Source organism: Anolis sagrei, chromosome X (genome assembly GCF_037176765.1).
Source record: "Anolis sagrei isolate rAnoSag1 chromosome X, rAnoSag1.mat, whole genome shotgun sequence".
Taxonomy (NCBI): Eukaryota; Metazoa; Chordata; class Lepidosauria; order Squamata; family Dactyloidae; genus Anolis; species Anolis sagrei.
The window spans coordinates 53,495,095-53,518,527 of NC_090034.1; the positions used below are offsets into that span (position 1 = coordinate 53,495,095).

The 23,433-nt window shown below is 44.7% G+C and overlaps 2 protein-coding genes across 2 annotated transcripts in view; both read right to left on the minus strand.

The window, feature by feature from the left end:
* The window catches only part of APC2 (APC regulator of WNT signaling pathway 2), a 44,046-nt gene extending 40,543 nt beyond the window's left edge, over positions 1–3,503 (minus strand). Inside the window, exon 1 of the mRNA XM_060785028.2 lies at positions 3,302–3,503. Within this exon, the coding sequence (XP_060641011.2) occupies positions 3,302–3,355 (54 nt within the window). The 5' untranslated portion in view covers positions 3,356–3,503. The remainder of the gene's footprint in view (positions 1–3,301) is intronic.
* Positions 3,504–13,777: 10,274 nt separating this feature from the next.
* On the minus strand, positions 13,778–21,554 carry RPS15 (ribosomal protein S15). The gene is made up of 4 exons (XM_060785026.2): positions 21,393–21,554; positions 17,774–17,859; positions 15,921–16,155; positions 13,778–14,060 (listed from the first exon to the last, which is right to left on the minus strand). Exons 1-4 carry the CDS (start codon positions 21,537–21,539, stop codon positions 13,947–13,949), a joined length of 582 nt encoding a protein of 193 aa, XP_060641009.2. The 5' UTR covers positions 21,540–21,554; the 3' UTR covers positions 13,778–13,946.
* Between the last annotated feature and the right edge of the window lie 1,879 nt (positions 21,555–23,433).

A 23,433-nucleotide genomic window follows, 5' to 3' on the forward strand; every position in this document is an offset into this window, starting at 1 on the left:
AGAAAGGAATTAGGAAGGAGGGTTTGTGAAATCAGAAGAAGGAATTGCAAAAGGAAAGAGAGAAGGAAGGAAAGGAAAAGAAAGAGATTGCAAAAGGAGGAAAGGAAGAAAAAGGGGGTTGCAAAAGGAAAGAAAGGAAGAAGGGATCACAAAGGGAAAGGACAACACTGTGAAAGGAAGAAAAGAAGGAGGAGTTGCAAAAGGAAAGAGAGAAGGAAGGAAAGGAAAAGAAAGAAAGAGACTGCAAAATGAGGAAAGGAAGAAAAAGGGGGTTGCAAAAGGAAAGAAGGGAAGAAGGGATTGCAAAGGGAAAGGACAACACTGTGAAAGGAAGAAAAGAAGGATGAGTTGCAAAAGGAAAGAGAGAAGGAAGGAAGGTTTGCAAATGAAAGGAAGGAAAAGAAAGAAAGGGTTGCAAAAAAGGGTAAAGGAAGAAAGAAGGGGTTGCGAAAGGAAAGAAAGGAAGAGGGGATTACAAAGGGAAAGAACAACATTAGGAAGGAGGGGTTGACAAAAGGAAGGAAAGAAGGAGGAGTTGCAAAAGGAAAGAGAGAAGGAAGGAAAGGAAGGGGAAGAAAGAAAAAATGGGATTGCAAAAGGAGGAAAGGAAGAAAGAATGGGTTGCGAAAGGAAAGAAAGGAAGAAGGGATCGCAAAGGGAAAGGACAACATTTGGAAGGAGGGGTTGTGAAAGGATGGAAAGGAGGAGGAATTGCAAAAGGAAAGAGAGAAGGAAGGAAGGTTTGGAAAGGATAGGAAGGAAAAGGAAAAAAACATGGCAAAAGGAGGAAAGGAAGAAAAAGGAGGTTGTGAAAGGAAAGAAAGGAAGAAGGGATCGCAAAGGGAAAGAAAGAAATTAGGAAGGAGAGTTTGTGAAAGAAACAGAAGAAGGAATTGCAGGAGGAAAGAGCGAAGGAAGGAAGGTTTGCAAAGGAAAGGAAGGAAAAGGAAGAAAAAGTGAAAGGGGAGGAAAGGAAGAAAGGGGGTTGCAAAAGGAAAGAAAGGAAGAAGGGATTACAAAGGGAAAGAACAACATTTGGAAGGAGGGGTTGACAAAAGGAAGGGAGGGAGGAAGAGTTGCTAAAGGAAAGAGAGAAGGAAGGAAAGGAAGGGGAAGAAAGAAAAAAACGGAATTGCAAAAAGAGGAAAAGAAGAAAGAGGGGGTTGAGAAAGGAAAGAAAGGAAGAAGGGATCACAAAGGGAAAGAACATTTGGAAGGAGGGTTTGTGAAAGAAAGGAAAGGAGGAGGAGTTGCAAAAGGAAAAAGAGAAGGAAGGAAGGTTTGCCAAAGCAAGGAAGGAAAGAAAAGAAAAGAAAAGAAAGGAAAGGGGGAAAGGTAAGAGAAAAGGAGGGGAGGGGACAGGAAGAGAGAGAAGGCAGTTGACTTTGTGCGGTGGGATGATGATTCGCATCCCCCAGTCAATGAACACTGGGGTCCCTCCCCTGCAATTAGACAGATGGTTGTTATTCACTTTTCCTGCCAATTCAAACCACAAATCCAGGCCAAATGTGTGTGTGTGTGTGTGGTGGGGGGGGGGGGGGTGGCAGAGGGTAAACATGACCTTGGCCAATAAGGCGCGGCAGCAGTTTTACCAAGCCCCACAGTCCCCTCTCCATCCCTGGACCACCACCGTCTCCATGGCAACAGCGCCAGGGGTTTCCTGCATCCTTGGAGAGGATGAAGGCAACCTGTTGGGGACCACAGAATGCACCTTCCAGCGACATTATATAGGCCAATGTATTATTATGTTGTATTATGGCAAGGTCTTGCTCTGCCCAAGAGGCCTGGTGCCTCGCCACGCTACACCTCCCAACGTCCCATCGCATTGAGTGGTGCCAAACTACATTCATTTGAGAGATGCATGACCTGAGCTGTACAAGATGATGGAATCTAGGAAATGCCTAGAGAGGGCCTATTCCATCAGTCGTGGATCAACAAAACCGATCTGTCTTTCAGGAACGCTTCAATTCCATCTCTCTGGATAGACTAGATCAGTGTTTCTCAACCTTCCTAATGCCGCAACCCCTTAATACAGTTCCTTATGTTGTGATGACCCCCAACCATAACATTATTTTCATTGCTACTTCATAACTGTCATTTTGCTACTGTTATGAATCAGAATGTAAATATCTGATATGCAGGATGTATTTTCATTCACTGGACCAAATTTGGCACAAATACCTGATACGCCCAAATTTGAAAACCAATGGGGTTGATGGGGGGCGGGGGGGATTGATTTTGTCATTTGGGAGTTGTAGTTGCTAGGATTTATAGTTCACCTACAATCAAAGAGTATTCCGAACTCTACCAAGGATGGAAATGAACCAGACTTGGCGCACAGAACTCCCAAGACCAATAGAAAATACTAGAATGGTCTGGTGGGCATTGACCTTGAGTTTTGGAGTTGTAGTTCACCTACACTCAGAGTGCACTGTGGGCTCAAACAATGATGGATCTGGACCAAACTTGGCATGAATTCTCAATATGCCTAAATGTGAATACCAGTGGAGTTAGGGGAAAATAGACTTTGACATTTGGGAGTTACAGTTGCTGGGGTTTATAGTTCACCTACAACCAAAGAGCATTCTGAACCTCACCAATGAGAGAATTGGGCCAAACTTCCCACACAGAACCCTATGACCAACAGAAAATACTGTGTTTTCTTTGATGACCCCTTTGACACCCTCTCGCGACCCCCCCAGGGGTCCTGACCCCCAGGTTAATAAACATTGGATTAAATGATCTCCTGGGGACTCTTATATAATATAATAATCCAGGGATGTGATGTGGGCTTCCTACGGGAGCATCCACACCGCTTTATGGCTCAAACAGTCGCATCGACAAGGCCGCCCGCCCTCCCTGCTGACTAGCGCCTTGCCGCACTACAACTCCCATTGGTGCCCGGGGCCGGAGCTAAGGCCAAGTGGCATCAAAATGTATTGGTGCGGTGCGCACTACGTCTCCCAGGTCCTGCCACAATCTGGGGAGGAAAGATGGCATTTTTTGGGGTCAAGTCGGCCTCCTTGGCGGTCTGCTGCCTCCGGCACCTCCCTCCTTTTGGGATTGTTCACCTCAAATAGATTCAATATTCAATGCAGAGAGAGAAGGATTAAATAAGTAAGACCATTTGCCGCTGTGCCACATTTCAATGATCAGCCCTACATCCTTGGGCTCTGAATGCCTCCAGCGACATTTCCCCCATTCCCCAGCCTTTTTAATATGCCACTCAGGTTGCCGCATAGACCACAAAAATAAATAGGGAGTAGGGTCTTCCCCCCAAAGACAAAGGAAGGGGCCTTACCTCCTCCTTGAAGATGGTGTTTTGGAGGAAAGAGAGAACCCACAGCAGTCCCATAGGCAGCGATGCCACATCCTTCGCCTCCAAGCTGCCTCTGATGCTGCCAAAGAAAGAGGGAGGAGGATGGATGATGGAGGGATTGCGTCACTCAGCCAACGGAGGAGAGCAAGGACTGCGGTTGTTAAGGGAAGGGCAGGATGGAGAGGGAGGATGACAAGGAGGTGGGGGATGCTGGATACTTGGGCTCTGGAAACAGCACTACAAGGCCCATCGTCCCTGGTCGTCATGGGTTATATATTAGCCCCAGTTGTTGATCTTCATCGCTTTTTGGAAACCTATTCCTCAAGGCAGGGTCCGCATTTCCATTCCACTAGCCATTTTAATTTTTATTATTTATTTATTACTAGCCGTCCCCTGCCACGCGTTGCTGTGGCCCAGTCTGGTGATCTGGATAATAAAGTAATGAGAAAGTGTGGGTTTCTAAAACATGTGATTTCTTTCTGCTTGTGGGTAAACAGTATTTCTTGCTGTTTCTTTGTCAGTGTTGTTATGGAGATTGTCTGGTTTGCCTACTCTGGAACAGGCAACATATAATTGTCCTTCTTTAGGTGTCCCTTTCAAATCTATGATACTATATCTCTCTGAGTGTGAATCATATCTATCTATCTATCTATCTATCTATCTATATCTATGGCTCTTTGTCAGGAGGGCTTTGATTACATTTTCTTGCCCTGGTGAAGGGAGTTGGACTGGATGGCCTTAAATATTTTCTGTTGGTCATGGGGGTTCTGGGTGGGAAGTTTGCCTGAATTCTGTTGGTGGAGTTCAGAAAGCTCTTTGATTGTAGGTGAACTATAAATCCCAGTAGCTACAACTCCCAAACGCTAAGGTCTATTTCCCCCAAACTCCATCTGTGTTCACATTTGGGCATATGGAATATTTGTGCCAAGTTTGGTCCAGATCCTTCATTGTTTGAGCCCACAGTGCTCTCTGGATGTAGGTGAACTACAACTCCCAAACTCAAAGTCAGTGGCCACCAACCCTTCTAGTGTTTTCTGTTGGTCATGGGAGTCCTGTGTGCCAAGTTTGGTTCAATTCCATCATTGGTGGAGTTCAGAATGCTCTTAGATTGTAGGTTAACTATAAATCCCAGCAACTGCAACTTCCAAATGAAAAACTCAATTTTTTTTGAGTGATGGTCACTCCTTGGGTGTCTTGTGGCCAAATTTGGCGGCAATTCATCCAGTGGTTTTTGAGTTGTGTTAATCCCACAAACGAACATTAGATTTTTATTTAAATAGATTTTTAAGGTCCTCTGGCACAGATCTATGGGACTTCTAGGCCAGATGTCCCTTGTTTCAATGGGGTTTGCCTTTATTCAACAGGGTTTGTGATTATTCAATAAGGTTTGCCATTATTCAATAGGGTTTGCTATTATTCAATGGGGTTTGCCATTATTCAGTAGAGTTTGCCATTATTCAATGGGTTTGCATTATTCAATAGGGTTTCCCATTAATCAATGGATTTTCCCATCATTCAGTGGGGTCTCCCCATATTCAGTGGTGTTTACCACTATTTGATGGGGTTTGTGAATATTCAATAGGGTTTGCCATTATTCAATAGGTTTTTCTATTATTCAGTGGGGTATCCCCTTTTGAAGTGGTGTTTGCCATTATTCAATGGGGTTTGCCATTATTCAAATGGGGCATGCCATTAATCAATACGATTTGCCATTATTTAGTGGGGTCTGCCATTATTCAATAGGGTTTGCCCTTATTTAATGAGGTTTTCCATTATTCAGTAGGATTTGCCATCATTCAATAGGGTTTGCCATCATCCAATGGGGTTTCCCCTTATTCAGTGTTGTTTGCCATTATTCAACTGGGTTTGCCCTTTTTTGTATGGAGTTTGTCATTATTCAATAGCGTTTGCTGCTATTCAGTAGGATTCGCCCTTATTTAGTGGGGTTTGCCATTATTCTAATCAGGCATACCACTATTCAATAGGATTTGCTTTTCTTCAATGTGTCTAGATCAAACCTGGCATGCATACCCAGGGGCGGCTCAACCCATTACGCAAAGTAAGCATTTGCGGTATAGTTGATTTTGCCCAGGGGCGCTCTTGAGGCACTCTTGGGGGAAAATAGACCTTGTCATATGCGAGTTGTAGTTACTGGGATGTATAGTTCACCTACAATCAAAGAGCATTCTGAACTCCACCAACGATGGAATTAAACCAAATATGGCACACAGAACTCCCATGATGAACAGAAAATATGTATCAGTGATTGCTTGGGGGGGGGGGGGGCACCGTTGAAAATTACCAAGGGCTGCCTCTGTGCATACCCAATATGCCCAAATTTGAATACTGGTGGGTTTTGAGGGGAATTGGCCTGGACATTTTGGAGTAGTAGGTACTGAGATTTATAGTTCACCTGCAATCAATGAGCACTCTGAACTCCACCAAAGATGCTTTTGGGCCAGACTTGGCACACAGAGCCCCCATAACCAGGAAAAGTACTGGAGATCTTTGGGAGAAATTCACCTTGATTTGGGGAAGTTGTCATTCACCTACATCCAGAGAGTGTGGAGTAAACCTTTGTATAAGAAACATAGAGTGACATCTGCTGGTTGAAAGAATCCCTTCTAACTTGTAGTTTTTACTCCAAATAATGGAGGTCTTTGGGGAAAATTACTTTGATTTGAGGGAGTTATAGTTCACCTACATCCGGAGAACACTGTAAACCCAAACAACAATAGATCTGGACCAAACTTGGCACACAGACCTGATATGTTTAAACTTGATTACTGGAGCGGTTGGGGGAAACTGACCTTCCTTTCTGAGAGTTGTAGTTCACCCACAACCAGAGAAACTGTGACCTCCACCGATGATGGACCTGAACCAAACTTGGTACACCCCCCCCCCCCCCATGACTAACTCAACCTACTGGAAGGGCTTGAGGGAACTGACTCACCATAGTGGGAGTTGTAGTTTACCCTACAGCAAGAGGGCACACCGAACCCCACCGATGATGCATCTAGAGCAAACTTGACCAACATGACAAACTTTAGGTATTTACGGAGTTAACATCTGGCATGATGTGAGTTGTAGTTCACCCACAACCTTATGTATTTTGTAATTTTTTAAAAAATGACTTCTTCTAATAACCCAGGCAATGCTGGGTACCCAAGCTAGTTAATAATAATAATAACAACAAATAATAATAATATATTTATTACCTGCCTCTCCCTGTGGGTTAATACAATAATGCTGTTTGACGCTGCTTTGACAGCCATGGCTCAATGCTATGCAATCTCTGGATTGTAGTTGGTCGAGCTATAAACTTCAGGCTCCCATAGCATTAAAGTGGTATCAAACTGCCTTAATTTGGCAAGTGTCGCTGCCCCTAGCACCTCTGCAATGCAATCTGGGCAAAACAAATTCTTCAAAAAGGACGCCATGGCTTCATTTGAGCTCCTTTTGGCCTATCCCTAACCTTGTTTTCTCAGATTCCTCCAAACTGGGAGCCCCACCTTGAAAGCTGTATTTATACCAAAATATACCTTTGTAACAAAGCAACACTTCCTGGTGGTTTTGCCCTTCGTGGAACCAAAAAGGGCATTTTGACGAAAGCCTCTGGGTGCTTCCATTTCTACATCCTTAGAAACATACCCAAAGACCCTGATCTTGGAACGACGGACTTTCCAGGTAGGACTTGGTTGCTTTGTAATGCTCCGAAATTCAAAGTTATGTTTTCCTTTTCAGGATTTGATGATTCTCTAGCCCTTTATCTACATGAACTTTATAGACATTAGAAGGCTGGATGGTCATCTCTCGGGGTTTTTTGATGTTGTCTTCCTTTCTGGCTTTTGGGATCTCATCTAAACATCTGGAGTCCTTGATTCTATAGCCCTATTTCTCCATGAACTTGTTATTTATTTATTTATCGTATCAGGAGCGAACCAAGAGTACAGTTGTGATGTATTTGAGAAAACACGAAATTTAAAAAATTGGCATTATATTAAATGACCTTTGACCAGAAGCTGGCCACTTGGAGTGCCTCTGGTGTTGCTATAAGACAGTCCTCCATTGTGCATGTGGCAGGGCTCATGCACAATGGTGGTCTGTGGTTTGTTCTTCACAGTCGCAAGCTGAAGATCAATCCCGACAAGACAGAGGTCCTCCTGGTTGATTGAAAACTGGATCAGTGTATAGGGTGGCAACCTGTGCTGGACGGGGTTACACTCCCCCTGAAACCACAGGTCCGCAGTTTGGGTGTCCTCTTGGATTCATCGCTTACACTTGAGGCTCAGGCGTCGGCGGTGTCCGGGAGGGCTTTTGCACAATTGAGACTCGTGCGCCAACTGCGACCGTACCTCGTAAAGGCTGATCTGGCCGGGGTTGTCCATGCCTTGGTCACCTCTAGATTGGACTACTGCAATGCGCTCTACGTGGGGCTGCCCTTGAAAACGGCTCGGAAATTCCAACTGGTCCAACGGGCAGCGGCCAGGATGTTAACTGGTGCTCCTTACAGAGAGAGGTCAACCCTCCTGTTCAAGGAGCTCCACTGGCTGTCATTCATTTTCCGGTCCCAATTCAAGGTGCAGGTGCTCACCTACAAAGCCCTAAACGGTTTGGGACCTGCCTACCTGCATGACCGCATCTCCGTTTATGAACTCACACTCTCCCTTCGTTCATCCGGAGAGGCCCTGCTCACGATTCCACCTGCGTCGCAAGCGCGGTTGGTGGGGACGAGGGGCAGGGCCTTTTCTGTGGTAGCCCCCCGATTCTGGAACACCCTCCCCAAGGACATCAGACAAGCCACTACGTTGGCAGTCTTTAGGAAGAGCTTGAAGACCTGGCTATTCCGGTGTGCCTTTCCAAAATAGGAAACTCCAGCAATACGTCCCAGAAGCACTTTATTAGAGATTAAGATTGTCCGCACATTGCACTTATCCAAAAATCCTTATGTCTCACTCAGCATACTCAGCACTTTTTAATGTGTACCCATTACATTTGGCCCGGCCTAGTTTTTATTGTGTTACGGTGTACTGTTTTTACTGCTTACTGTTATTGCTTTAATGTTTTGATTTGCTTTTGGTTTCTGTGTATTTGTTATATTGTTGTTCTATTGAGGCCTTGGCCTTTGTAAGCCGCATCGAGTCCTTCGGGAGATGCTAGTGGGGTACAAATAAAGATGATGATGATGATGATAATAATAATAATAATCTTGCGGACTCCACATTGTAGCCCCATTTCTTAAGGTTGGCTCTGCATCTCATGGTGCCAGAGCATAGTCTGTTCAGCACCTTCCAAGTTGCCCAGTCTTCTCTGTGCCCAGGAAGGAGTTTCTCATTTAGTATCAGCCATGGATTGAGGTGCTGGGTTTTAGCCTGCCTCTTTTGGGCTCTTGCTTGCTGAGGTGTTCCTGCGAGCAACGGTTCTCAACATTCCTAATGCCGCGACCCCTTAATACAGTTCCTCATGTTGTGGTGACCCCCACCCATAAAATTATTTTTGTTGCTACTTCATAACTGTAATTTTGCTATATCTAATATGCAAATATCTAATATGCAGGATGTTTTTTCATTCACTGCACCAAATTTGGTACAAATGCCCAATACGCCCAAATTTGAATACTGGTGGGGTTGGAGGGAAAATTGATTTTGTCATTTAGGAGTTATAGTTGCTGGGATTTATAGTTAGCCTACAACCAAAGAGCATTCTGAATTTCAACAATGATGGAATTGAACAAATCTTATTTATTTATTTACTTACTTACTTTACTTATATACCGCTCTTCTCAGCCCTCAGGCGACTCAAAATCTTAGCACATAGAACTCCCATGACCAACAGAAAATACTGGGTTTGGTGGGATTTGACTGTACATTTTGGAGTTGTAGTTCACCTACATCCAGAGAGCACAGTGGACTCCAACCATGATAGATCTGGAGCAAACTTGGCACGAATATTCAATATGCCCAAATGTGAACACTGGTGGAGTTTGGGGAAAATAGACATTGACATTTGGAAGTTGTAGTTGTGGGATGTATAGTTCACCTACAATCGAAGAGCATTCTGAACTCCACCAACCCCACATTCTGAATTGAGCCAAGTTTCCCCCACAGAACCCCCTTGCCTTGAAGAGACGCGCTGGCATGAGCCTCCCTCCAGCCTTGCACACTCTCCCTCGCCTCGCGCATGTGCACCACGCTGCCATGCGCCAAGCATGCCTTCTCTCCCCTCCCCGCTTGGAGTTTCAGAAACAGCCCTCCCCTTGGTTGAAAGGTTGGCCAATCACAGCAGGGGAGGGCTTTTGGTGGGAGGATTTGTCATCTATTTCCAAAAAGGAAGAGAAGGACAGGAGGAGAAATCTGCCTTCTCTGTCATAGGGGCTCCTAAGACCATCAGAAATATGTTTTCTGATGGTTTTGGTGACCCCTCTGAAACCCCCTAGTGACCCCTCAGGGGTCCCGTCCCCCAGGTTGGGAAACATCCAACACAGGGTGTAGCCCTATGCTTTGTTTGGCCTTACATCATTACGATTCATTACAGTAGCAAAAGTAGTTATGAAGTAGCAACAAAAATGATTTTCTGGTTGGGGGTCACCACAACATGAGGAACTGTATTAAGGGGTCACAGGAAGGTGGAGAACCACTGCTCTAGTCCCATTTCTCCCTGAACCTGGATGGCCATCTTTTGGGAGGGTTTCGATGGTGTCTTCCTTTATGGAAAAATAGGGATCTCTTCTAAACACTAGGATTCTGTGTCAAAACTGTTAATTCCACAATGCAGATGCCCATGGTCCAAATAGTATCTCAAAACCTGTCTTTCGTTCCAGATGTGGGCCTTCCTTTTCCCTGCATAAAACGAAAGGGGCTTCTGATGGAGGTGGAGACCCTCTCCGCCCTGCTGAGTGGGACTGGCCCGCGGGCACCGCGTCTGTGCCGGGCAGGCCTCTCCCTGCTGACGGCGGTCCGCCTAGTCTGGCTGGCGCTGGGGGCCGAGACCCTTTGGCGGGATGAGGCCTCTTCTTCCGTCCTGCGGTGCAACGGGACCACCCCAAGTTGCTTCTTGACCTGCTTCGAGGCTGCCTTCCCCGTCTCGCCCTTCGACCTCTTCCTCTTACAGATGGCGAGTGTGGTCTGCCATGGTGTGGCCTGCGCTGTCCTCTTCTGGCCCCCCGACTGCCAAGCCAAGGGGCAACGTTGGTGGCACCGAGAGCTTCACAGACACCTCCGGCTTCATACCATCAGCCTCCTGGCCAAGGTGTTTCTGGAAGCCCTTCCTCTGATGCTTCTCCATGGCCTCCACAGCCCTTATCCGTCTCGGTTGTGGTGCCCTCCGTCGCCGCCGTTTTGCCCCCAGACCATATTCTGTGATGTGCGAGACGCTGTTTGGAAAAATGCCTTCGTTGTCTGCTTTGCTGGGGCCTCGTGGCTGTCAGTGTCCCTCTGCGCCATGGCCCTCTGGGTTGCCTTGGCCGAAATCCTGGCTGGTGGGAGAAGTCCAACAGAGCAGGCTTCGTTACTCCGGCAGGTTTGATGGCAAAGCCAAAACAACAAAAAAGGCCAGGTTTGACATGCTGTAGGTTTGACACCCTAACCCCCACTGCCACTCAGCCTCTATTTAAAACCTCTGGAGGAGTCAAAAAGTTCCCCCTCCATCTCATTGTAGGTAAACTATTGGATTGAACGACGTTCAGATGTCATTCCCGCACAAAATGTTGCCAGGATTGTGAGCGGAAATTTTAAACAGGCTCATCTTTCTTGAGAAATAAAACACATTGTGTGCCTTCCTCTGAGGCTGAGAGTGTGACTCGTCCAAACCCGCCCACCCACTTTCCACAGCCAATTGGGAGTTCAAATCTTTGTCTTCAGAGTCATAGTTCAACCACTATATACCACACTGGCTTGATAAAACTGCTTGTTACATCTCTAAAGTTAAGCCAGGCTTTAGCACAGCAGGTTAACCGCCAGCTGCAGTAAATCTTGCCAACCAAAAGGTTGACAGTTTGAAGCCAGGTCAGGGTGAGCTCCTGGTCTTTAGCCCAGCTTCTGCCTATCTAGCAGTTTTGAAAACAGCGGTGTGAGTAGATAAATAGGTACCGCTTAAAGCGGGGAGGTATTTAAGGCACCTAAGGAAATGCCAGAAAAATGGTGGCAATTCGATCAAGGAAGCAGGGAAAGTGGAGTGACAGCACCCTCCCCCTTGTGGCTAGAACTGAGTGTTGTAGTTCAGCCTGTGATTGTCTCTGATGTCAATGGGAATTATGGCTTTCCTGGGCCTGTGTCTGATGTCAATGGGGATGAGAGTTTTTCTGGGCCTGAGTCAAGCCCAGACCTTGCTGAGAGGTCCAAGGTTTCTCATAAACGGAGTGTTTCTCCTGTAGATTCCCAAGGTCAAATTCCTGGGAGAGGCCCACAGCAGTCTTTCTCTGAGAAACTGTCTTCTGAGGATGATTTCTCAGTTGTGGGATTTAATGAGTTTGAAGATAGGAAACAAGACTTTTGTAAACTAAGCCAAAGTTCTCAAGATCGTAGGTCAGACTGTCTGCTAGAAAAGAGAGATAAGAAATCCTTATCTGGTTGTAAGGGAAAATGACATGCTTTCCTTTCGGTTCATGGGACAAGAAAAGCGTTATATGGTACGAGGAGAGCTTTCTAGCTCAGTCTCGTCAACGTTGGGGTTTCATGACGGTCTTGTTTCCAAGTGGATTTCTAGTTTAATGTTTCAAGTTTTGCCAGGTTCCTGTTCTGGGCATTGAATCTCGATGCTGCCTTGTTCCTTTGGGTTTTGCGTCTTTGGAGCTTATGTTTTTACCTTTGTACCCTGAAGTTCATGGACTAGTTGTACTCTTTGGAAAATACTGTTTTGGACTATACTGTTTCTATCATTTTTATTGCTTTGCCTACATGTATCCTTCAATAAACTGCTTGCTGATTTTACTATACTGGTGTGATGTTTAAGGACAGAGGTGTTCCTGATCTGAGACACACCACCAAGCACAGCCTCCAAGATGCTGAAGATGGGGAAAGCCTATACACACATACGTGCGCGCGTGCACACACACACACAGTTGTCTGTCTTGTCAGTGTATAAAGATATTGAATGTTTGCCCTATATGTGTTCTGTGATCTGCTAAGTTCCCTTGTGTGTCTTACTCTGAGGCTGAGAGTACACTAGCTGGGAGACTCAGCAGTGCCTGGGTTATTAGAAGGCATTGTTTTGGGACGTTAGGTAATATCACAAGTTTGGTTCAGATCTGTCACTGGCGGGGTTCAGAATGCTCTCCGGATGCAGGGTAAACTACAACTCCAAAGCTTTTGGGTCAGTCACCCCCTAAACCCATCCAGAATGTTCTATTGGCCACCAAGGTTGTGTGTGTCAAGTTTGTCCAGGTTTGTCATTGGCTAGGTTCAGAATGCTCTCTGGATGCAGGGTGAACTATAAGTCCTACACAGGTGGGTCAATCTCCCCAAAACCCCTCCACTATGTTCTGTTGGTCATGGGGTGTCTGTGTGCCAAGTTTGGTCCAGATCTGACATTTGTGGGGGTCAAGTGCTGTGAAAGCAGGTGAACGTACCATGTATCCCATCATCTGGGGTCTATCTTCCACAAAACCACACCAGGACATGAGGTGATCCATGGGGGGTGGGGGTTGTGTGCCAAGTTTGGTCCAAGTCCATCATTCACGGGAGTCGCAGTAGTCTCTGGAAGTGGATGAAGATACTGAAAATCCCATCATCCATGCCAAGTTTGGTCCAGGTCCATCATTCGTGGTGGGGGGTCTATGTGGTCTGGGGGAGCCACACTGGGTGAAGGAACTGCAAATCCCACCATGCATGGCCCATCCTCATCCAAATCACACCAGGATGTAAAGTAGGTCATGAGGGTTCTGTGTGCCAAGTTAGTTCCAGGTCCATTGTTGGTGTTCAGAGTGCTCTTAGATTGCAGGTGAACTACACATCCCAGTACCTACAACTATAAATCATGAATTCTCCTCAAACCTCTCTAGTATGTTCAGCTGCTGATCAATTCCTGTCTGCTGTGTGCCAGAGAAAGGAATAGGAAAGGTAATGGGAGAGGCAGTGGGCGGGGTCATGTAAATGCCACACCAATGGAGAGAGAAAGGAACACTGGGGTGTCTGTGGTGGATGAAACACACAAAATCTAGGATGCCCCCAAATGACAACATTCCTTGGGTGATGTTTGTGGAGGACATTGGCAGGGCTCGTGTACATGTTCATGGAGCTCACTATAACCTGCAATGTCATTGGAGGGGGGGGGGCCATTGCTGTCTCCTCAGCACTGTGGGTTAAATCTGTTTGTGGTGGCGGGAGGCTGTCTGTGTCAGTGGACACTTCTGCCACATACACATTTTCAAGTTTGTTATGTGGATAGATAGATAGAGCCTTGTTTTCCTCTGCCAGTGGTACTGAAATAGATGGTGTCTTAGAACTGAAGCAATATGACAGCTGAAGGTACAAATATTCGATTTATTTGCGCAGTGTGACATTAGAACAGAATAGTAATAACATTGGGTCTGAACCCTCCGTCTTCCTAGAGGAACGGTACTTTTGCAACACTCAAAGAGAGCATGAAGAACAAAGGACTGGGAAGCACCCAAGTCCTTCCCAAAGGCCCGTTACTTGAGAGGGATGAAGCGAGACGAGTGGGTGGCCCCAATTCCTGGCCGGCCGTGCTTCACTGGCTTGTAGGTGATGGAGAACTCCCCCAGGTAGTGGCCAATCATCTCAGGCTGCAAGAGAAAGCGAGAAAGAGAGGGATTTCAGGTCCAGTCCCTTAAGGATACCATATGGGATCCAAGACATATCACCCTCTTTTTGGGATTCCAAGCAGCCCCAACCACTATTTTAATCCTCTAAGAATTGTGTTAGTCCTTCCTTCCCAAACATTCAGGACTACAACATCCATCATCCAAACTAGCAATAACTGAATAATAATCCAAGGGTTTTGTAGTCCAATGCCCTGCAATGAGGGGATTCATTTTGGCTCCAAAAGACACATTACGTCTTATTTTCAAGGGGTGCCTTAGTTTTTCCAAAGACAACAATCTATATTTATGTACATAATATCGGTACAGCTATTTATGCACAATATCCTCTCATTCAAGTACCCAAGAGACAGATGTCCGACGCATAGTGAGTAATTGGAAGTGAGAGGAAATCAAACCTTTGGAAGGAAGGGAAATCCACTCCTGGAAGAGTCATTATCATGGGGAAAAACTTTATCACCAAATCTTGTTTTAACAAAAAACCAAATTTTTCAAATTCCAGTTCTTACAGGGACAGAAAGTGAGGGAAAACTTCTGAACAGGGCCACAGATAGCAAAACGAACACCACAGGGGTGGCAACCCTTCTCTATACAATCTAATATATAAATACTGTATATACTCGAGTATCCGCTGAATTTTTCAGCCCTTTTTTAAGAGTGAAAAAGTCCCCCTCGGCTTATACTCTCGTGTGTGTGTGTATAAAAATAAAATAAAAAAACCACTATAGACTGGGGTCTTTTCCACTTTCTATCCCAACCTTTTCCAGTTTCCAGCCCCCCTTTCACACCTCAGTCATTTCCCCTTCCTCAGTTGCCCCTTCCAACCCCAATCTGCCCTACTTTTCCAGCAACTCCTTTTCCACCTCATTTCCCACTTTTTCAACCACCCCTTCCCCTATCAACCTTTTCCCAGTTCCAATCCTTCTTTCCCAACTCTTTCTCAAGCCAGTCTTTCCCACTTCTCCTTAAGCATATACACACAGTATTTTCCCAAAAAAGTTTATCGCAGTTAAAATCAACTATGGTGATTATTGCATAAAACACTTTATTATTTTACTCTATGTGTTATTTTGTTACATTTTAATATTACTCTATTCATTATTATTACATTTATTATTTTGCTGTTATTAATATTACATGTATTACTTTACTGTTATTACATTTATTATTTTACTCTTTATTATTGTTATTATTATTTATTACTTTACTGTTATTATGTTTATTACGTATTTTACACTTTATTATTACATTTATTATTTTATTATTGTTGAAGGATACATAAACACATTTACATTGCAGAAGCTTAGAATAATGGCTTCATCAGAGTTGGACAGTCTTATCTAAAATTACAGTTTTATGTAAATATTCAAAAACATTTAACCTACAGATGCCTCAATTAATGTAATTTTATTGGTATTTGTTTTATTTTCAAATGTACCAGTAGCTACTGCATTTCCCATCCTCGGATTATACTCGAGTCAATAAGTTTTCCCAGTTTTTTGTGGTAAAATTGGGTGCCGTGACTTCTATTTGGGTCAGCTTATACTCAAGGATATATGTTATATCATAGATATACACACATAAACACACTAATATATATATAAGTTTTGGATAGTATAGGGGAGGGTGTATATGCTGGAGTTACGCTTTTTAAATGTCCCTGTTTCAAATTGCATACAAATTCACCTTAAGGACAAACCTACATAACCTCTCTTATCTGTAACTTGGGGACTGCCCTGTAGACTCTCAGTGAACCCATTGTGATTGGGAGACGCTGCTGGAAAAAATGTCAATTCCAGTTTCCTCAACGAGCAAGCGGCTCACCTTGATCTCCACCTGGTTGAAGGTCTTCCCGTTGTAAACGCCCACCATGCTGCCCACCATCTCAGGGAGGATGATCATATCTCGAAGGTGGGTCTTGACCACCTCAGGCTTCTCCATCGGCGGGGCCTCCTTCTTGGCCTTACGCAGGCGCTTCAGAAGAGAGTGCTGCTTGCGGCGCAGGCCCCGGTTCAGCCGTCGGCGCTGGCGGGCACTGTAAAGCTGCATTAGCTGTTCACTAGGGGTGGAAGGGAAAGGGTCAGCACGACAGCCACATTTAGGGTGGACCCTCTCTTGATATTATGGGTGGGAGAGGGAAATTGACAAGATTAAAATATACTGTTGGCTGTATTATTATTAGTATTATTTACCATATTTATATCCTGCCCTTCTCACCCCTAAGGGGACTCAGAGCGGCATTTACACATAGGCAACAATTCAATGCCATAAAAACAATATACAGTTGAGTCTCATTTATCTGACATAAACAGGCCAGCAGAATGTCGGATAATACAGGGTCTGCGACTGTTACCCATCGGATGCGGCTCTAGATACCTAGAATACTGACAACAGGGACTGAAAGGGTCAAGGAATTGCCTGGATGCAGAAAAGGAGCATGGAAATCACAGAGGGGAGGAGGGAGGGCGCTCTTTCGGTCCTGCCTCCCCCCCCCCCCCCCCCGTCTTGCCTTTTTCACTTATTGGGAATGGAGAGAGAGTTGGGGAGCTCTCATTTAATTGAAAGGGAAATGCTTGAGGAAATGTCAGATAAGCAAGACTCTACAATTAAAATAAACATATACATTAAAACCACAGAAATTAAACCATCTAAATATTGCACCAAGTGTTAAAACCATGCAGTCCAAGATCATAATCCGGAGCCAATTCCAGTTGTCACTGCACATATTCCACTACAAACAAAAATCCCTCCTTTTAAAAATTGTCTAGGCTCCTCCATGGCTTGATGGATCTGGACCAAACTTGGCACACGAGACCAGAGCACAGGGAAATTAAAGAAACAGGGGGGATTGGTTGCAACTAGGTGGCTACAAGGGAAGAAAAGAAAAAGAAAAAAGAGGAGGAGTGATAACGAAGGATTAAAACATATGAGGAAAGGAAGGGAAGAGAAAGGAAGGGGAAATGGATAAAAAAGAAGAGAAGGAAAAAAGCAAGGGAAAAAGAGAAAGGAAAGAAGTTACTACGGAAAAAGAAAGGAGATGGGAGGAAAGGGGAGAAAAAGGAAGGGAAAAGGAGAAAGGCAGGAGAGAAAGAAGGGGAGAGAAAGGAAGTCAGGGCTGAGGGAGAAAGAAAGAGGGAAGGATCCAAGGAAGAGGATAGAAGGGAAAGGAAAAAAGGTATCGGGGAAAGGAGGAAAAAGAGAAAGAAGGGGAGAAGAAAAAATAAAAAATGTAGGATGACAAACAAGGGAAAACGAAAAGAAAGAAAAAGAGGAAGAGAAAGGGCCACAAAGAAAACGCATATCCAGGCAACACTGGTTATATATGTAAAGATATCCAAAAACATAATTATTGGGAGGGCTACATTTCAGGCAGTGGATAGGGATGGGACTAGAAGTAATGGGCATCATTCCGCTCTTCTGTGATGCCAATATTTGGGAAAGGGAGGAAAAACGGATAGAATATGGAACGCATTTCCAAATAGGGCTTAAGATGATGCTAGGTGCAACCCCCCCCCCCCATGGATGTTTTAAGATGCATTAAGCAACAAAAGGAATGTGGGTTGTTGTGATTTTTCCGGGCTGTATGGCCATGTTCCCGAAGCATTCTCTCCTGACGTTTCGCCTGCATCTATGTCAGGCATTCTCAGAGGTTGTGAGATCTGGAAGGTGTTTCTTACTAGGACATGTCGAGGAGCTGATCCAGATCAACGCCCCGGTATGTGAACTTCCGGAAGGTCCGCTTCTTCTTCTGCTCCACTTCCGCCTGCCCAGGAAGACAAACAAGGAGATTGTAGTAGGGACAGGAAAAGGAGGGGCTCAATCCCAAAAACATACCATTTACCCTCCAGGTTGATACACATGCTTTCTGCCATCCCAAAATGTAGAATTACCAACCAATTTACCTGCAATTTCAAAAGCCTGGCAATACAAAAAGGTTTAAAACTTGCGGGTGGAATTACCCTATTTCAACTCGTTTGGAATGAGATTTTAAAACCAAACCCATCACGACCCTTCCGCACATATTCAATGGCACAACTATTCCAACACAGCCACAATGTTTTTCCTGGCTCTTGACCATACTCAGAAGTACATCCCTTCTCTAATTTTGCAAAAGATTTTGAATTGGAAGGCTGAGCATCCTTTCTCCTGACAGTTCTCCAATATCCAAAATGGTTAGTTAAGAGAAAGACTTTTCCTTTCTAATTACATTAAAACAGTAAAAATGTTGTATACAATGACATTCAGGCTATGGTACAGTATGTTTTATTTAGTAGCCCATTGGCTGTATCAAAACCCATTTAACACATACAACCCACAGTGCAACAAAAGTTAAAATAAACAAGCTGTTAACAAGGTCCCCATCTAGATCAACTATCTGCATCACCTCTAGTTTACCCCAATTGATTCCAAATATGCAATTCTCAGCTTTAAATAGAAAAAGGGCCATTTAGTATGTTATTTTAGCATTCTGGCTAGCAAATAAAAATGTAGTTTTAATATAAGGATCCCAGTGTGTCTTTTATATAATTTATGGTCCAAGGTATTGGTTTCTCTTTCTTGTACAAGTTATAACTAAACAGTACATGTGTGATATCTTCTGCCTCCTTGGATACAAAATTGTTCATTATATGGAACTTGGTTAATCCATCCAGGTTTGAACACTGTATCCAGCTGTTCAAATCTAGTTCTAGTACATACCCTCCTGAGGCATTAGATAATGGGCTGTTTGAAAAATATATTTCAACGAGCCAGCTTTACTGAGGGTAGCAATGTCTTTCTGAGCTTCTATATCCAATATTTGTTGTGCAACCATTTTTGGATCTAGTTCTTCTAGAACAGTGGTTCTGAACCTGAGGGTCCCCAGATGTTTTGGCCTTCAACTCCCAGAAATCCTAACAGCTGGTAAACTGGTTGGGATTTCTGGGAGTTGTAGGCCAAAACACCTGGGGACCTGCAGGTTGAGAACCACTATCCTAGGAGATTTGGATACAGAATCAGAAGGCCACAAGCTTCGCAGGTGCTGTAATTGAGATTGCTCTCATAATGGTATCTGGTTTAGGCTCCAAATTTCAACTCTGTATAAGAGCATGGGGGTAACCTATATAGCAGTGTTTCTCAACCTTCCAAATGCTGCGACCCCTTAATAAAGTTCCTCATGTTGTGGTGACCCCCAACCATAAAATTATTTTAGTTGCTACTTCATAACTGTAAGTTTGCTATTATTATGAATCATCATGTAAATATATGGTATGCAGGATGTATTTTCATTCACTGGATCAAATTTGGCACAAATACCCAATACGCCCAAATTTGAATACTTGTGGAGTTGGGAGCAGTATTGATTTTGTAATGTAAGTTATAGTTTCTGAGATTTACACTTCACTTACAATCAAAGAGCATTCTGAACTCCACTAATGATGGAATTGAACCAAACTTGGCACAAAGAACTCCCATGACCAAGAGAAAATACTGTAAGGGTTTGCTGGGCACTGAACTTGAGTTTTGGAATAGTAGTTCACTTGCATCCAGCAACAATAATGGATATGGATCAAACTTGGCACGAATACTCCATATGCCCAAATGTGAACATTGGTGGAGTTTTGGGAAAATAGACCTTGAAATTTGGGAGTTGTAGTTGCTGAGATGTATAGTTCACCTACAACCAAAGAGCATTCTGAACCACACCAACAATAGAATTGGACCAAACTTCCCACACAGATTCCCCCATAACCAACAGAAAGTACTGTTTTCTGGTGGTCTTTGGCAAACCCTCTGACAGCCCCTCACAACCCCACAAGGGGTCCCGAACCCCAGGTTGAGAAACGCTGCTCTATTACTTCATCATCCAGAAGCCATCTATGTCTATTATGTTGTTTGCCAAATATTATTATTATTTGCTTCAATTTATTAATAATTAGGGACTCATGACGATAAGAATTAAACGTTCTCAGCAGCCTACGTAGACCCCTTTATATGTTTCTACACAGTTTTGTCATGGCTCCTTGCATCTCAAATTGCACTTTCAGGTGCTTCAATATGGATCCTAATGTCTCCTTATCTTGCAAATACAGGGATTCTAAAACCCGAAAATCCAAACGTTTCTCGGTGATAGTATGATAGTTGGGTCTGGAAGCTCCGAGCATTACGCACATTCCGGTTGTGAATAAGGGAAAGGACCATGTGGTCCAGAGAGGAGGCGGAGGGAGAGAGGCACATGAGGGTGGCAATATACTTGGTAGTTGCATTTGGTGGAAGGATAGAAAGGAGGTGAGGTTTAGGATTAGGGGCTAGGGTTGGGTTAGGATTAGGGGTTAGGGTTATACCATTAAAGAACTCTTGCATTCCTTCTATAATATCTGCGTCTGGCCTGGCTTACAGTACCTCGGTCTCTCATAGAATCACCTGCTTCTCATTCCAAGCCTTTCAGACAACTTGGTCTGCAGAATATAGCTATTTTAAAAATAAACCTTTTCAAAGGGCACTGAGGCTTGTTACCTCTCTGTTCATGCTCAGAGGCACTGCTATTTTAAAACAGCCCTCCTCAAAGGAAAGTTGCATATCAGCACTCTGTTCAACCTCAAAGGTACTGCTAGTTGTGCTCCTTCTCAGAGGTGTGATTTTAAAGTCCTATACCTCCCCTTTCAAATTCCTGTTTTTGACAAAAATACAAGGCCTAGGTTCTTGTGGGTTTTTTCGGGCTATAGGGCCATGTTCTAGAGGCATTTCTCCTGACGTTTCGCCTGACCTCACTACCTCTGAGGATGCTTGCCATAGATGCAGGCGAAACGTCAGGAGAAATGCCTCTAGAACATGGCCCTATAGCCCGAAAAAACCCACAAGAACCTAGTGATTCCAGCCATGAAAGCCTTCGACAATACAATACAAGGCGTGTTAGCACTCTGCTCAAGCTCAGAGCCAACCTTGCCAATACAGAGCCTGAAAGACACACAGAAGGGACTCAATTCATGCTCAGAGGCACTGCAGTTCCACATCACCCCCCATATACACACACACACTTAGCCTTGCTAAAGAACAATATATCAGGCGATCTATGTAGACGCCTATACGGGTCACCAAGGACCCCTAAAGTGTTTTAGGCCTCTCCCTCTCCAGGCCCCATTATTGCCCGCTCCTTTTCTCCGCTTTCTTTCCGCTTCAGCGCTCCCAACCGATTCCGTCGAACTCTCCCCCGTCCCCGCTTTGCGAGCAACTAGGCCTGGGCGCTCCCCCACGCTCATTCCGGTTGGATGGAACCGGATTAGAAGAGCCCCTTCACCCTCCGCTCCAAATACGCACCATCTTGGCTTCAGTCTTCTCAGGGAAAAGGACGAACTCTCGCTCGGGCTGTCCCTTAAATCTCGCGAGACGGGCGGCTTCCGGTATACACTGCGTCACACCCTCCACGAGCTTCCGTCCGTAACTCCGCCGGCTGGTAATACGCATGCGCGGCTTTCTTAAAGGGCAAGCCCAGTCCAAACAAATCCGTGTCGTAGAATCATACAGTTGGAAGAGACTGGAAAAGTATATTATATTTCAAAAACTTTGTTTTTGCAGGAAAGACATCCTGCAGCACATTTTACCTAGTTTTTCAATTAATATCTCATTGAGTCTCAACCATAGAATCATAGAATCATAGAGTTGGAAGAGACCTCATGGGCCATCCAGTCCAAACCCCTGCCAAGAAGCAGGAAAATTGCATTCAAAGCAGCCCCGACAGATGGCCATCCAGCCTCTGTTTAAAGGCCTCCACCACACTCGGCGGCAGAGAGTTCCACTGCTCTCACAGGAAGTTCTTCCTAATGTTCTGATGGAACATTACTGAATTGGTTTGAACTTCAGTTCTTTGAATTCCTGGTGCTTGGGCCGGCTGGCTGAGGCCTCTGGGAGTTGAAGTTCCAAACCTCTGGAGGACCCAAGATAAGTCTGAATATGGGAATATTTACTATTATTTCTCTGCAGCGGCAGGGGATTGGTCAGGCTCTGCCTTGTGGTTGCTTCCAACTATGATTCTATGACAGATCCGGGTTCGAATCCCCACTTGGCCATGGGAAGTCACACTCTCTCAGCCTCAGGAAAGCCAAGCTCATTGGGACATAGGACTGAAACCTAAGCAAGGTGGACCATAAGGCTATTAGATCATTGCGTGCAGATCCCATCTTCCCCAACCATCTTCTGGATTCTTTGGACTATAGCTTACATCATCCACTAGGCATGTAGCTCTCTTATCAATATATACGACAGCTACATGGCTAGTGGATAATGAAGTCATCTGCCCTTGCGCGTTGCTGCTCTGCTGCTGAATATGCATGCCCAGTGTGGAACACATCTCACCACACTAAAACAGTGGATGTGGCTCTTAATGAGACATGTCGCATTATCACAGGGTGTCTGTGCTGTACATCACTGGAAAAATTACACAGTTTAGCCGGTATTGTACTGCCTGACATCCGCCGGGAAGTAGCAACCAATAGTGAAAGGCCCAAGGCAGTGACATCTCCGGCCCATCCCGTTTGGATATCAGCCAGCACGCCAATGACTTAAATCAAGAAATAGTTTTCTAAGATCTACAGAGACACTCGCTGGAACACCTCAGCAAGCGAGAGTCCAAAAGTGGCAGGCTCAAAGCCAGAACCTCAATCAATGGCTGATACCAAATAAGAGACTCCCCCCTGGGCACACAGAAAACTGGGCGACTTGGAAGGCACTGAACAGGCTGCGCTCTGGCACCACGAGATGCAGAGCCAACCTTAAGAAATTGGGCTACAAAGTGGAATCCACAACATGCGAGTGTGGAGAAGAGCAAACCACAGACCACCTGCTGCAATGCAGCCTACATGCACAATGGAGGACCTTCTTATAGCAACACCAGAGCCACTCGAAGTGGCCAGCTACTGGTCAAAGGACATTTAATAGAATGCCAAGTTTGCAAATTTTGTGTGTGTGTGTTTTTAAAAAATACAGTACAATTGTTTGGTTTGCTCCTGACATGATAAATAAATAAATCAATATATACAATGGGTGTTCATTAAAGATTTCCCTCATCCCACTTCTATTTATCACAGGATGCTGAAACTGCAAATGTATAATGTATTTCAACTCAGAAGTGATAACAGTCTTGATTGTACAGGTGCTGAAGTGGTGAGGTGGACCCAGTGGAATACAGAGCAGTCCTTAAGTTCCTTTCCTTGAAAGGCCACACACCAAAGGAGATGTTCAATGAGATGAAAGAGGTTGATGGTGAGGATTGCCCATTATATGATGGAGTCAAGAACTGGCATCGTCCATTCCAATGTGGTTGGACTTTGGTGCAAATAGCTCCAATTCCCGGGCGACCCCA